The 15,960-nt window shown below is 47.4% G+C and overlaps 1 protein-coding gene across 14 annotated transcripts in view; it reads left to right on the forward strand.

The window, feature by feature from the left end:
* Positions 1-15,960, forward strand: part of NEDD4L (NEDD4 like E3 ubiquitin protein ligase) — a 365,506-nt gene that overhangs the window by 300,014 nt on the left and 49,532 nt on the right. For 4 of the 14 annotated variants that reach the window (XM_043889411.1, XM_043889416.1, XM_043889415.1 and 1 more), the window contains 6 exons: positions 1,027-1,086; positions 6,244-6,375; positions 6,893-7,012; positions 8,048-8,245; positions 14,117-14,194; positions 15,583-15,637. In XM_043889411.1, coding sequence (XP_043745346.1) covers positions 1,027-1,086; positions 6,244-6,375; positions 6,893-7,012; positions 8,048-8,245; positions 14,117-14,194; positions 15,583-15,637 — 643 coding nt within the window. Of the gene's footprint in view, positions 1-1,026; positions 1,087-6,243; positions 6,376-6,892; positions 7,013-8,047; positions 8,246-14,116; positions 14,195-15,582; positions 15,638-15,725; positions 15,780-15,960 lie in introns of all 14 variants that reach the window. The other 10 variants (XM_043889412.1, XM_043889413.1, XM_043889405.1 and 7 more) reach the window with 7 other exon arrangements.

Raw genomic sequence — 15,960 nt, forward strand, 5'->3', positions numbered from 1 at the left:
AATAATTATATAGGACTTAAAATGAATGTTCTGATTGGGAGGCAGACCAGAACTGCCTGCGGAGGTGTTAGTATACACGTTAAAAATAAATTTTATGTAAATTTCTTTCTTGTTTTGGAAGAGAAAATATTATGTGGTTTTAGCATGCTCAACTTAATATTTGACCTTGACCAATTTTTATTATTATGACAAATCCTTGATCATTGTTAGCACTAATACTTATTGCATCTGAAATTGAAGGGGAAGGAAGACTGCACTTAACAGTTTTTGCAATCATGGCATCTTCCCTGTTGTATACATTTCTGCTCAACTTCAGAGGATGTGTTTTGCCTAGATTTTAAGTCTTTTATGTTTACAGAATGAATGAATAAATCCATTCTGAGTACCAGATTAGATTCAGTTGTGGCCTTCATGGAAAGCGCTGGTAGGTCAGAAGCTTGACAAGAGTATCCTTTCTGGGGTGCAGTGCAGGCCTCCCCCCAAAACAGAACAATCAGCTGTGGTGGGCCAGTGGGAGCCTCTTCAGATGATTCTGTGTTTGTCCTTCATGAATTAATGGCACTTTCTCTCCTTTTCAAAAATCAGTGTCAGTTGTGTTGGCCAAAAGAGCCATTGATTCTTCCCTCTTTCTTTGTGCTCTGTGAAACTGTGAACTCACTGATCACCAGTGGCCTCTTGAATTTTGAGCTTGGCAGATTTAAGAATCTGCTAACTGTTTAACAGTGAGGGCACGATTGTGGTGCTTTCTTTCTTTTTCATAAGACATCTCACACTGTTGAGGCTGTCAGTTCACTGTTCACCCAGATCGGGGCTGCATCCAGAGCCTTCTCTCGGTGGGCGGGTGATCGTGTTCCTCTTTTCCTCTGGTCATCAGTGGTTGCTCCACTTTGTCTGGCCCGGGCAGATTGCAGAGATTCTGATTCATGTCACCTGCCTTGCTGGCTGCACCAGCTCTGATCCCTGATTCAGTAAGCAGTGGGTGGCCTCCCAGAATGCATTTCACTGATGTAAATTATCATTTAACAGCCCAGTGCCCCAGCTGGGAGAGCACGTTCATCAACTGTCACGGGTGGTGAGGCGCCAACGGTAATGACACCCTTGTTCAGACACTCTTGGCAAAACTGTGGGTCGGTTTTAATATTTGGGTAATGGTGAATATACAGTTTTTTCTCTTTGTTTTGATAAGAGCAGCTTCTGATGTGCCACGGAGCTGCACATTTCTTATTTTAATAAAACCTCTCACTTTCATATTCCTTGAAGGTACCAGGTAAAACGAAACAATTTTTAGTCCCGTGTAGTTCTAAGAGCTGTCAAGCTTTAAGTTTTAATCTGAACCTTTTAGAGTCTATTTCTGCCTTTTAGTGTTTGTACTGATAAGTCTTCCCCATGTGTTTAGAAGACATGGGTAAAATATTTTGGTTGGAGGAGAATCAAGGAAGCCCCAGAAATTGCACACACTTGTGCATGTGAATTTTCAGTGGTGTATTCCCAGTATCACATTTCAAAGGCTGACTTAGATGTTCTGTATCACGAGCAAGAAACAGGGACCTTTCTCTGTTGCCAGGGCCCCCAACTCACAGGTTCAAAGGTATGAACAACGTATATTCAAGAGGAGAATGTATGAATATAATTCAGGAGGAGAGAGAAAGTATAATTAAGAAATTGAAAGGATCTAGAAAAAAAATGGTGTTTCTAAACCAAGTGTGCTCTTTGTTTTAAATAATTCCTACTATTCATGTTTGTGGGTAATGCATGACTGTGTGCTTCGCCAGTTTTCTCCTTGGTCCCTAAACACAGGCTAGCTTACAATTTAAGGTTGGAGCTGGTGTGGCTGTTGGAAGAATTTTCCTTGTTGTTTCACCTTCGTATGTTTGTTACAGCTGCTTATTACTCCAGAACACCTTGAAATACATACATGGTTGCTGATTTTCTGCAGGGTATTTATTTAAAGGAGTGATTTAGTTACATTGTTAAATTGACGGCTCAGCATGGTACCCTGGAAAGTCGAACTGGCAGTCAGCAAAAATCAGGCCAGTTTAAGGTATGGAACCACAGTGATTGATGTAAAGGGCACCTGTTGGGTGGGCCAGGCTCACCCTCCAGGAGAATTGAAGAAATTCCAGATGACCGAGTGAGCTTCCTGTTGTGCGCAAGTCTTTTCCATGGGGGTAGAGCTGCGAGGTGGATGAGATCACTTCATGAAGTGGTTTTAACAGGAAGCGGGGCCGGTGAGCATCTATCCCGTCATGCACTTCACTGGTCTTGGTACCTGCTGTGAGTGTCGTGATCGCCGATGGTGTCCAGTGACAGGATGGACTGAGCCATAGTCATCCCGGGCTCCGTGGTCAGGCACCTGCAGAGCAGGGTGACCCCTCCAGTGGGCTCCACGCGGCCCTGCCACCATACAACGCGTCTCGCCTGTGCCCTCCCCTTCCCCCCAGCAGGGAGCTCAAAATAGCAGTTTGGTTTTTGTGTCTTATCGTCAAAGACCGGGTAGTAATATTTCCTAAATGCTTCATCTGCTCTCAGGCTTTCTGCGTACCTGGTGATCTTTCAGCTTGAGCAAGCCAACCTCCTTTATGACTACCTGAGAAAGAGTCACGTCTGGTTTTTCTTTTCCCACCCTCGCCAGCCCTTGTCACCAGTGGCCTTGGCTTTTCCGATTCCGTCTCCTCCGTGGGTTTTCCCTCTTTCTTACCTCCTCCCTGCCACCCCAGCACCCAGGTGTGTTGTGTCAGCCTGGAGCCACCCTGGGACGCCCCATCCTCCTTCCTCTGCTCTCACAGATGTTCCTGTGGGTACACGCACACACGCGTGCACACACACAGGGAGAAAGCGGAGCTCATATGCATGTTACTTAGTCGACTTGATACTCACTTGCAGTCACTTCTCTGGGACATACCGGTTATTACATAATCCTCGTTACATTGTGACGCTGGGATGTGAACGCACCAGAGTCCTGTGTTTCCCACAAAGATGAGCCCTCAGCCGCGGCCCAACCCGCCCCGGCCTTGCTGTCTCCATGCAGGGCTTTCTCTTCTCGGTTACAGTCAGCACGCCCCAATTCCCGCCTGCGGACCCACAGCTCTGACACATTACAAGTGAATACACGGCGGTGTCCCTGTCTAGGCTGGGCCAGGGTCCACTCTGTGAAAATGAAAGGGATAGCACAGTTTGGGGGGGTTGCTGTATACCCCGTAATATTCCACTGAGGTTAGAGTGTGCCAGGGCTTGAGCAAATCTTGGGGATTCTGTGACAGCGCCAAGCTGTTTATCATCTTTAAAAGTGTTGTGAAACTTTTATAGCTTCACCATTATTGAGCGCTTCGTTTTAGTGAACTCAATGGAGCCACCCAGAAGCTGCAGTCAAATGGCTCCTTGACATCATGAAAGACAACAGTAGATGCAGACGGAGAGCTGTGAAATTCTGGATTCAGCTGACCAGCTGTGTTTCAGTTGGCTCCCCATTAATTAACTTGTTTCTTGAGGTGGCACGGGATGCACATGTGCAGGATCAGTACAGACGCCTGCACATGTGCACACATACACGTACGCACACGCATACACGCACATAAGCCCACATGCGCACATACACATACCACACACGTACACGCACACATGTGTGCACATACACATATGCATGCACACGCATACACATACGCACGCACATGTACACACATGGCAGGACAAGTCTGGTGTTGGCTCCGGGCTGGGCCACTGCCCTGGTCTCTTCACAGAAGCTGAGCCCCGCTCCTCCCCAGCTGTGGGAGGCGTTGTTTTGAGTCACAGATGGAGTCGTCCACACAGGTGGTTCTTCATGGCCATTTGGAAAGAAACCTATAAAGAAGCATTTTAATAACACCACCTTGCATCAGTGGAACTAGATTATAGGTTGCCAAGTCACTTCTCTATACAAGGTAGAATGCACATTTGATTCAAATGTCATGTTCTCCACGACACTCCTAGTTTTCCATAAACTGATTAGTCCTATTAACTATGGCCCTATGAAAGTAACCTAGTTGCTGGACTACTCTGCTGGAAGTCTCCCAGCTTTAGAGCTCAGTCCTGAGATTATCCATGACACATCCCAGTTATTTTTGTTTATTAGCCTCCCCATAAACCTCCTTTCCAGGGATACTATAACTGTAAAACTATCCTTAAGTTTTCCAGAATGGAGTTTTCCGAAGGCTTATCTAATTGCCTCTCCCCAAAAAAATAACTCGAGGAGGAGAAAAGCAGCAAATACCATTTGGTATTCCATTCAGCCAAAACATATTTGGCCCTCATGTAAACAACAGTAGGTCAAGGCTTGATAACATGTATTTGGCCAGAAATGCTAATTGACCACTAACTTAGGTTACAACTTGGGTTCCCCCTTAGGTCAGCAGAGTCCGTTGCCATAGTGCCCACATCAAAAGTAGCCTGGAAATAGCTCTTTTGTGTTGGTGCCACAGCAAGAGGAGGAGGGCGGAAAGAGCTTTCAGCCATAGACAGGTTCCTCTGTCTTTAATGCAGAAGGATCCAGCCTGCATGCTGGTGTCTCTTCTGCTCTTGTTGTATCCCTGCACCTCCGTTCAGGATGCTACGTTGTCAGAGTCTTGAAATTACCATTACGGGACCTTGGGGACTTTATCTGGAATAACGTCAAGAAATATTTGCTGAGGCTTTAGCAGGCAGTTGTCGTACGGATACGCTTGCCCTGCTGGGTTAATGTGTTTTAGAAATAAGCGTTAAGGCAGCCACTTCATGGTCTCAGTTTTTGGGGTGTTTTTTTTTGGAATGTGCTGTTGAACTCATGAGGTAGGATATTAAGCCTCATTGCCTGCAGTCCCCAGATTCCATGGCAGCCTCCCTGATCGTGCTTTTCAGTTTGAGGTTTCACAGTGGACTGGGGGACCCTCTTTGCCAGGGGGCATGTTGGTAGTGAACATGAAAGATGGGATGGACACGGGGAGAAGCTGGGCTGAGAGGTTAACATCATCAACCTCATCAAGAAAATACACCCTGTGTATGCCCATGGCTGATTCATGTTGATATTTGGCAGAGACCAACGGAATTCTGAAAAGCAATTATCCTTCAATTAAAAAAAATAAATTTTAAACAAAAAAAGAAAAGAAAATATGCCTGGTGAAGCATCTGGAGGTTCAGAAGATCCTAATTAGGGACGATGGGCCCTAAAGGGAGTGGCTCCCTTCTGTAACCACACGTAGAGATTACTCCTGAGTTTAGGCCTCTTGTTTCTCTTACACTCTCCCAAGAGCCATGACTGCCGAGGCTTCTTGTTCCTGAGCAGCACCCCTGCCCCAGTTGCTGATCTCATATGCAGCATCCGTACCTGCAGGACTTCCTGGGCACCACCAACCTCAAACATCCTTCTCTTGGCTTCCATGAGTCATTGAGACATCCTGCTTTCCCAATATTTCTCCACCCAGCCTGCATTTCTCAGACTGCTTCTTAGAAGCCGAAAGATCACAGGACTCCTTTAGCGATCTCCTCTGGCGCATCTAAATCTAGTCCCTCTGTGCCAGCCATTCTCTCTCAGCCCGGAAGCTGCCTGCGTTCCATTCACCCTCTAAAGAGACAAATCCCACATGGGAGGATGGGGGAAGTACAGCCTCAGCGGTCAGGTTCCTTGGGAGGTCTGGGCTGCCTCCTCCTGGGCCGGGGCAGCTGAGGTGTTCTGGTTGGTCACTGGTGTAAAAGGGGGTCTCATAGAAAACAGACTCTGCATCTCACCCGCTCCCCGACCCTGAAGGTTACATGATATAAGGGCCCCAAGCTGTTGAAGAGTTTAGGGATAAGCTAGGAGAACATTCCAGTGGCAGCTAGATTGAGGAAAAGATACTCAGAGCATCCCTCTCAGAGATGATAACGTTTGACAGTTTGAAACATCTTTTAAGCTCTACGTGGTTTGAAGTAAAATTTGGTAACCAAACCAACCTGGCATCGTCTTCTCCTTCCTTATGATCACATTGGCAGCAGCCCTCTACGTTGGAGGCTGCGTGGCCTGGAGCAGAGTCCTGTGAGGTTTTGGCCCTGTAGCTTGGGTGGGGGTTCATTTCACCCTCGGTTTAAAGCTGTCGGAAACCTGTCGCTGTTTTCCGGACATTCAGTGTTTCCGGTACCACTAGAATTAACTCACTTTGTCTAGCAGAGCTAATCCTTGGGGTATGTATGACTTTGTTAAGCTGATCGAAAAACAAATGCAGGATATTCAGTAATGATGATTTCTTACACAAACAGCCATCAGTGGCCTATGTACACACCACGCCGGGCCTGCCTTCGGGCTGGGAAGAGAGGAAAGATGCTAAGGGACGCACATACTATGTCAATCATAACAATCGAACCACAACTTGGACTCGGCCTATCATGCAGGTATGCGGTTTGCCCTGCAGCTTCTGTCACAGGCACTCAGACGCCAAAATGTCCACGACCCCCGCATTCCTGAGTTTTAGGTATCGTCTGAGGAACCCACATCAAAAGAAAATCTTTTCTTGCAAATGCATTACTTTAAACATAACATTTGCCTAAGAAAGAAATCAGTCCCTGACTCAGTCTCTCCCTAGAGGGTCCATTTTATTAAAAAAAAAAAACCTGACCCAAAAGAGATTTTCAGAGGAAGAGCCCGTTGATCCCAGCAGGTAGCGTCCCTCCCAGCTCCCCCTTTTCTCTGAGGCTGGTTCTTCTGCCAGGCTCGTGATTCATTCTTTACTTCCCTGGAGTGAGTTTCCCCGTCCCTCGCCCACCCCCGCCCCCGTTAGCACGTGTGGTCGTCTCCTCCACGCTGCCCACAGGCCAGACCTCTCGTGACCGCTGGCCATGCGGTCACTGGGCCCACACCCGCGCAGGGAGCACCTCGCACGCCGCTAACTTGTGTTTGCCTCCAACGTAGCTCGCAGAAGACGGCGCATCGGGATCCGCCACAAACAGTAACAACCACCTAATCGAGCCTCAGATCCGCCGGCCTCGTAGCCTCAGCTCGCCAACAGTAACTTTATCCGCCCCGCTGGAGGTGAGACGGCTACTCGGCTCCCCACCCCTCCTCACCCCCTCTTCTGTCTCCGCCCTGGGCGGGCGCGGGGCAGCCGCCTCCCTCTCCGGCCGTCGCTGTGCTCGTGGTGAGGCCTCAGTCCATGCTTCCCACCCCTGGACTCTCACACCGATTCTCACTGTCACGGGGCCGTGGCCACGGCGACCCCCTGCTGGATGGGGCTCCTCTCTTCCGAACTCTCTCCATCCTTGTGTTCCGCTCCTTACCGCCTGTCACCTCATGAGACGCACATAACAGCTCTTTCCAATCCCAGTGCTTCCGTTGAGTTTTTACACACAGCTGTCGCTTCGATCATTCTTTCTCCCTCCCTACTGTAGGGTCTTCCATCGTGTGGGCCTCGTGTTTCTGATGCGTGTCTGCATCTCTGAGTCACCGCTGGGCATCCGCTTTGCGCTCTCCTGTTTGTGTGGTCTTAGCAACATCCCTTAATATCACAACAGCCGGAGACTAAAACCTTTGACGCTGTAAACGTGATGGGCATCTTAAAGTTGGCTGTGGGCTGCTCTGTGCCCGGGTTTAGGAGGTTGATGAGTGGCACGGGGAGATACCTCCTCCAGGCTGTGATGTGGATGTCCTGGTTAACAACTGTGCGATCCCTGGTGGTGGTCTCCATTGATAGAGCTTTTTTTCTGCTCCAGAAATTGCCAGTCCGTCTCCATTAGACTGTGAGCTCATTAAGAGCAGGGGCACGTTTTTCTCCACCTTCTGTAAAATCCCCATCCATAATGGTTACTACCGAAAAGTATTTGGGGGTATGTACCGAGCAGCTATCAAAGGAGCGTGGTTATACTTACTTAATATTGTTGTGTATTGAACCAATAGGAAAGCATCACAGTTAGATTGTTTTTTAAAGTAAGCAGATGACAGAAGCAGGGTTTTTTTAGGCGTTTCCCCCTGGTCCCCGTTCAGAGAGGAGCATTCCCTGACCCCCGGGGACGTGATGGCCCTCTGAACCAGCACGTGATGAGAGTTCTAACGCTCGTTATTATTCCTTAGGGCGCCAAGGACTCACCCGTACGTCGGGCTGTGAAAGATACCCTTTCCAATCCACAGTCCCCACAGCCATCACCTTACAACTCCCCCAAACCACAACACAAAGTCACACAGAGCTTCCTGCCGCCCGGCTGGGAGATGAGGATAGCGCCCAACGGCCGGCCCTTCTTCATTGACCACAACACAAAGACCACGACATGGGTAAGGCCGCTGCTTTATTTGGCTCCACTTTCATCCCAGGGTCTGGCGTCCATCCCTTTATCTCCTGACTCAGCATCCATGGTGCTTGCTGAGAAGTTTCCTGGCACCATAGCGTGTCCCCTGAGGGTCTCCTGAGCCTTCTCCTCGACTCCGCACGTGGGGGCTGGGGGGAGTGGGTGATTTACAGGCACAGACTCACGGCCATCCCGGGTACTGATGCCTTTTCCTCAGAGCGCTCATGGGAAGCTCCAGTGTTGACAGTTTACTGTGTTTTGGAAAAAGGTAGTGCTCCATATTGCTGGAATTTTGATGTTGTTGCTTCCTGTCTTAGGATGCTGTAACTTTATTGGGAATTCCAATCTTTTTACAAAGAATTTTTCTGTGTCACTTTCTTTTTGCATTTGTGTTGCCAGTACCCGTCTTTGTTTTTATTTGATGTGTCCTTTTAGTGTGTATAGTTTGCATCAGATAAGTGTTTACCCTCCAGTGCTATGTTACATTCTTTTAATCACAGGTTAGGAGACTTTGTAAATTTGATAGCTCTTTCTTGTGAGCATCTTGTCGCGGTTTTTTTTCCTTAATCACAGTACTCGTCCTTGTTCCCCTGAATCATGCACGAGGGAGAATGTGTGTGTTGTATTAACTTAGGGAAAAATGAGATTATTGAAAAGGACGTATGCGTGTCTTTACATTCCTCTGTTCACTCTTCCTTTCTTTCGGGCAGTCAGTGGTGGCTTATTAAAGGTAGCATAGAGTTCTTTTTAAAGTCAGTGGTGTTTTTCTACTGTTTCACCTCTAGGCCAGTAGTTAACCTGAAGTGGGTCCTCAGGTTTCTGACTCTTTCTGATGCTCCCGAAGGTTTGTTTTCCTTCCTTCCCCTTATATCCCCAGCTGACTATCCAGGTATGGAGTTGGGCTCAGTCTTTCTGTGTGCTGCACTGCTGTTTAGAACCGATGATTACATGAAATCTGGTTGAGTTTTGGTGATTGTCACTGGCCCTGGCTCTTTGGTCTTGGACCAAGAGTCAACACATGCTTTAAATTCCCACTTCCAGTGAAGACACCAAATATACCCAGTTGCTAGAACAGCAGTATCATGTGAAGGAAGAGACCTGGACCCAAGTGACCTGGACTGTCATTTACTCTCTGCCCATGGCATGATGGTAATTCAGTCCCTTGAGAATTGGATTAGGTTCTCTCAGATCTCACGGATCATGGTACGGTGTGTCTTCACGAGGACATTCTTAGCACTTGGGGCAGGACTGTGCTTGTTACTGCAGGACATTTAACATCCTTGGCCCCTGCCGCCGAATCCTAATAGCCACTGCCCCCTCCCCCACCCATCATACTGAGAACCCCGGAGGCCCCCAGGCGTTTCCCAACACCCCTCAGTGAGAACCACTCCAATTTTGGAGTAAAGGAATAACCTGCAAAGAGAATTTAAAATTCAGATCTGGTAGCATTCATTTGGTAAACTCATCACTCCTTCTCAGACGTGTGATAAATAGCAGTTTCATCTGAAGATAAGATTACAGGTTTGTGGCAACAGGAGAGTAATAGATAGCAAGCTCCTTGGGAAATAGAGATTGGTTTTAAAGTCTTTTTTTTTTTTCCCCTCAGGGACGTAGAACCTGTAGCAGCCCTGCTACTGAACCCATTTCTACTTGGTACAGCACTGCTGGGATTTCAGTTCCTCAGCCAGAAATGGGAGCTCCAAAGATAGGGGTAAATACTGTGAAAGTAGATGGATTAGTGTATGGAGCCACTGTGGCCTGCCAACATAAGCTATGATTTTAGTAGTTTGAACTAGCTTAGTAATCAGATCCCCTAACCTTTCCACAGCCTTTCACGCCACAGCTGCAGCGCCAATTGCAGCTGGGCAGGTTTCCTGTTAAATATTAGCACCCGCTTTGTTTGTTGCCTGCGTTGTTGCTGAATGAGGCCCAGTTTGAATTTCCCATTGCCCCTTTCTACCAGATACTCGTGACTCACTGATTTTTCAAATTTCAATTTGTTAAAACAGCGTTTCTTTGTGGCTGCTGTCGTGAAAATCCTGAAGGTAGCAACAGAGAGGTCCACCAGCCGTCACGACCCCTCCGCGCTCAGCACGGATGTCCTGACGCGGCTGCGTCATCCCCGCTAAACAAAGGCCCATCCGCAGCGCTGGCGGCGGAGCACGCGCTCCGAACGCGTGTTTAGTCTGACAAAAGGTGGAGGGGTGGGGAGAAACGGGAAGATAATATTCAGCTTAAAACCTGTGTTGAGTTGCTTTGGGGGTTGCTTTCTTTTTTTTTTTTTTAAAGAGAGAACAGCTATTCTTAGATTTGCGCATTGTCATAAAAGAAAGAAAAACAGCTCAGACAGGTCGAGAGGAATGAAAACGGACGTCTTCCCTCTGCACCCTGTGTGCTCTCGAGGCCTGCACTGACCAGAAGCTTCTCCTTTGAACACATTGATAGAGGAGCCTTCCCTTTGCTTCCCCGGGGTGGTACTAGTGGTAAAGAACCCGCCTGCCAGTGCAGGAGATGCAGGTTCAATCGCTGGGTCGGGAAGATCCCCTGGAGGAGGAAAGGGCAACTGACCCCAGTATTCTTGCCTGGAGAATCCCATGGACCAAGGAGCCTGGTGGGCTACAGTCCATAGGGTCGCAGAGTCGGACACACGCACACACACACCCTTTGAGTCTCGTTATAAAACACGGCCTCTTGCACTCATGAATCATGGAGGCAGGGCGCCAGCCTGCTGTAGGGAATCAAGTCAGACATGTCAAATGCACATCTCTTGGTCCCCACCGGGGTGGGACAGCTGTGGATCTCGGGAAGACCCCCAGGGAGGTGAGAAGAGATTATAGGAGGCTGTAGTGTGTCTGTTCCTTCTGCTGAAGAAGCAGCTCAAAGCATGTGTGTAAGAACATATTTATGTTTTTAACAGGACAAAGCATTGGCTTATTTCTGTAATAAGAAAGGTTATACCTTAATTAAGTTTTAGGCTTGTTTTCTTTTCTACCCAGGTCCAGACTAATAAAAGTCATGTAGTCCAGGCCTGGTGGTTGCTCCCTTCCAGGCTGGAAAAAGCACCACTGTGTTTTTAACCGGCCAGCGTGCCCTTATATTATCTATTTTTAAGTAAGTCCACTAAGAAATTGCAGGTTAGGGGAGACATGTGGGATCTTAGTTCCCCAACCAGGGATTGAACCTATGCCCCCTGCCTTGGAAGACGAAGCCTTAACCACTGGACTGCTAGAGAAGTCCGCGAAACCTTTTTTTTTTATGTTGATCTTTGCCTTCTGTTTAAAAGCCCTTTCAACTGTATTTGAGGGAAACAGTTGTGAAATACTGATGTAATTGTGAAGGAGGGCTCTTCCTGTGCTGAGGCGAGGACAAACGGCCCAGCACACGTCATGTGGTTCATTCTTTCATATTCAGACCTCGCTAGGATTCCGGCTGACTCTCATCCCTCAGGTTGTCCCAGGTCACGTGGGCCCTAGCTGTCTCCTGCCCCGCCAGCTGCGCCCTCTGTCGGTCAGGGGACTCCATAGGAGGGCGGTTCCTGGGCCCCGTAGGCTGAGTCCACAGAGCCTGATGGATGGCAGCTGCTGGCAGTATTTTGATTTTTGTTGGTATAATAAAATCACGTGACCCGACCTCCCCGCCCAGGTGCCTCCAGCCCTCACATTCTGTGAGTTCCAGGTTTCCGTGCCAGGCCATTTTAGCAGACCTGCCTGTGAAACGGAGTTTATTTTACTCTTCATGCTTTTTCCCCCATCCCCTGTTGGTCACTTTTGTTTAATTGCAGTTGTTTTTTGTTTGTTTGTTTCTTTTATCTTCTTTCAATCAGCAGCTCTTTGCCAGAAGAGCAGGTTGTCTTTCGCAGTAGCCTGTGTGTGTAATTCCAAGCATGGAGCATCCGGGAGCCCCAGCCTTGTGATCCCAGCCTCAGACTTTCTCTGAATTCAGCATCATCCAGGGCTGTGGGGGGGCCCGGGGTTCCCCACGGTGGGGACATTACTTGGGCCAGCTCACAGTTAGCCTTGGATGTGTTTGGTGGAGGTCACTATTCTAAGGTTTTCCTCTTTCCATGACAAAGCAGTTACAGATGTTTACCAGATGATGAGCTTTTTGGACCTTCTAAATCCTAAAGCTATCTGTATATCAACTTACACTGTAGGTGTTCCAGTATGCTATAGAATACTGGAATTTTTTTAGGCCTCTGATTATGCCTTTAAAAGGTTCAAGATCGATTTCCATCAAAAACTGCTAATATGACTTATTGCTTCTGTAACAGTTTGCTTATAGCTGACAGAAAGCACAGGTTGATTTGTATGCGGGTGATTTTTCTTGTCATTCTTGCCAGCCCCTAAATCTGTCACTTTGTTATTACCTGGTGATACCAACGGTTTAGACTGTTCATTTGGGAGAAACATTTTTAAAGCTTTGTCGAGGTATTGTGCACATCCCATACATTTCACCCATTTGAAATGTACCTCGGAATGATTAGAGCTTCACACATGTGTGTGGCCATCACCATCATCAGTTACAGGACATTTCCATCCCGCCAAAGGAAACCCCATACCCATTAGCAGTCACGCGCCATAATCCAGGAGATGTTTAATACAGTCTTGGTATGTAATCATATGTAACTTCATATGTCCAACCAAAAGTGAGTTTTATTATTTTCCCAGTTTTGTTTTGTTTTTTTCTCAGTTTTATACCAACTATTTCATTTTCTTGCTGACTTGGGGAAATGCTGAGGCAGAAAACCTTTTAGTAATTTTAAGAGCAACAAAGGCTTTAGCATTATTGAAATACAGTGTTTTTTGAGTTTTTTTTTTTAAGATTTTAGGATGACTTTTTGTTTTTCTATTAGGCTTATTTGGTTAATATTATCTTTTTGTTTTCTAGTCGTTTGAGTTTAAAAGATTATCATTTTGTTTGTTTTCTAATCTTTTGACTTTAAAATAGGGATTCCTAGGTTGCCCTGCATTTTTAATTGGGTCTGTACAGGTGAAGGGGCAACTGCTAGACTGTAAACCAGAACCTCTGGGCAAGTTCTTGTTCTCTGTGAGACTCAGTTTCCTTGTCTAAGGGAGCAGCCCAACCTTCTGGCAAGGTAGCTGCAGGATCATACATCTGACTGCTCTTTGTAAGTTATAAAGCATGACCCAAGATGTCAGGGCATGTATTTCTCTTTCATTGGTTCTGTGTGGTATCTGATAAAGCACATCCCTTAAGAAAAGTATTTTGTGAACTTTTAAGATCTAATTTGTAGAACTTGGTCAAGAATCCCAGTGAAGTTCTCTCCTGGGGTTGTGACTTGATGAGATGTTGCCAGCTAAGCCTGGGGCAGTTCATGACTGGGCAGTCCGACCAGACTGGTTTCCAGCTTTAGCTGAAGAGAGGGTGGAAGGGAGCAATAGCGACTCAAGTGCTGATGGAGAGGCTGTTGCTAACAGGCGAGCTGCCCTCACCCCGGAGCTCAGGGTCCAGAGGGAGCTGTACAAACCAGCGTCCCCACCCCCTCCCTGTGGACCAGAGCCTCGTCTTCACCAGCATCCTCCACCCTGGTTTCCATGGTGACATCACTGCTGGAACCCGCTTCCTCTTCATCTGCTCCAGGTCTTGGGAAAACCTTCTACTTCTTACTCTCTTCCTTTCATCGAGGACAAGGAGGAAGAGTGGAATCGTTTTTGAGAGCTGGGGTGTCAGGCTTCCTACGCCGAGGTGGGATCCTCCCCTCCCCCACGCAGCAGGAGTGCATCCCGCGTACAAGCAGCCTGGTCGCTGTGGAGCACACGCCTCCCGAAGGGCGGGACCAGCGCTGCTCAGGGACGGTGACTCCTAACCTCTTCTGCCTTTTGCATTTTTCTTTCAGGAAGATCCACGCCTGAAATTTCCAGTACACATGCGGTCAAAGGCATCCTTAAACCCCAATGACCTTGGCCCTCTTCCTGTGAGTACACTGGAGACCCACAGGCCAGTCTGAAAATGTTTCCTGAGTCATGGGCTCAGTATTGATAGGGAAGCCCTGTGATCTTCTCCTTCTCCGGGTGTTTTGAGTCCCCTTTGGTCTGTGAGTTCTTAACAGAGTCAGTTTACACAGTTCACACCGCACGTAGCTCTTCTGAAAAAGGTGTCGGAGTGGCTGCCCTCTCGCTAGCGGAAGGTACACCTGGCCGCTAGGATGTTGGAGGCTTTCTCTGCAGGTGGCGAGTTAAGCAGCACACATTTATTTTGTAACTTAGCAACCATTGATTTCCATCCATACTGCTGATTTAGTCATAGGAATAAAAATATTAAAAACTGTGGGAGAAAAAGGCGTAAGTAATTGCAGAAGGTTTCTCTAAGTCCTTTATCCTGCAGATTCCCCCTTGTCGATGACTGTTTATAAATCTAATTTTTTATCAGTTCTCTTTTGGGGCCTGAGTGAGAGAAAAGCTATTCACCCCAAGTTAAATTTTGAATGAAACCTTCTCCATGCTTCTTGACCCACCCACCCACCCCCCAATTTTTTAAAAACCCTTACAGGGGCGGAAAGGTGGGGAGTGGTGCCCACTCCAAGACTACTTTAAAGTGGAAAGGTGCTGGGAATTTTTTTGGTGATTGTTTCCCAAGAACCTTTCTATTGCCTGCTGTATGGTATTATATACACAGCCAAATTTGAAGCGCGAAAGATCAGGGTGAAGTCTTTATTCACCAGGTTATACCAACATCCCACACTCCCCACATGTTGGGTTCTAGGGTTTAGATGGAAGGAGCCCAGAGGAGAGACTGGAGAGCGGGTTTAGAAGGTGGAAGATGGCAGGCTGTCTAGGTCTGCTGGATTCTAGACTTCAGTAGCACATGGGCACAGTCCAGATAATGAAGGCATCCCAGCTTGACCTTGGAAAAATTATCCAGATCTGTTGGTTCCTGAGTCCTGAGTAGTGAGAGTTCACAACAGAGAATTGCCATATTAGATTGTTCGGCCACCTGATGACATAGATATAGCATCCGTCTCTCACATTTTATATCAACCTTCCTGCTCCCTTTACTACTCAATAAATATACAGTTAATTAAATGAACTATTCAACCCCAGGCTCAACTGTCTCACAGTGTGCTGGAATTTCCCTTTGAAACTTTTGAAATAAGAACCCCTGTTCCCTGTTCATCATCCAGCGAGTGCAGCTGAAACTATAGAACATGTGCTGAAGTTCATTTGAAATGTTTCCATTTCATTTATTCCTTATGGAAAGATGTACCCCAGGGGAGAAGGTGCCCTCGAATCTCTAGCGTTTGCCTTTGATTTTGGAACTGCCGGCTAATGTTTGTCTTCTGTGTCTCTCTTCCCCTGATACCAGCCTGGCTGGGAAGAAAGGATTCACTTGGATGGCCGGACGTTCTACATTGACCACAGTAAGTAAGCGCGGTCACGGGCATGCAGGGGGGACGAGGGTGACTCAGACGTGACGGTGAAAGCCGTGTCGTCTCCCTCTCCATCTAGGCAGCCAGGTGCTATGTGGCGAGGACGGTGCCAGAGACTCGGTGCCCCCGTACGGTACTGTCCATGCCCCGTGTTCGCTTAAGGCAGCCATCCCAGTTTGACCTTGTGACCTATTAACTTTTTTTTTAGTTAAAATGTTTTTTCCGATTGACGACCCCTTGACTTTTGTGCTTTTAATAAATACACTCTGGTGATAGAAAATAAGATGAGAAGTGATGTTCAAGTCAGAAATCTA

This window comes from Cervus elaphus, chromosome 27 (assembly GCF_910594005.1).
Source record: "Cervus elaphus chromosome 27, mCerEla1.1, whole genome shotgun sequence".
NCBI lineage: Eukaryota > Metazoa > Chordata > Mammalia > Artiodactyla > Cervidae > Cervus > Cervus elaphus.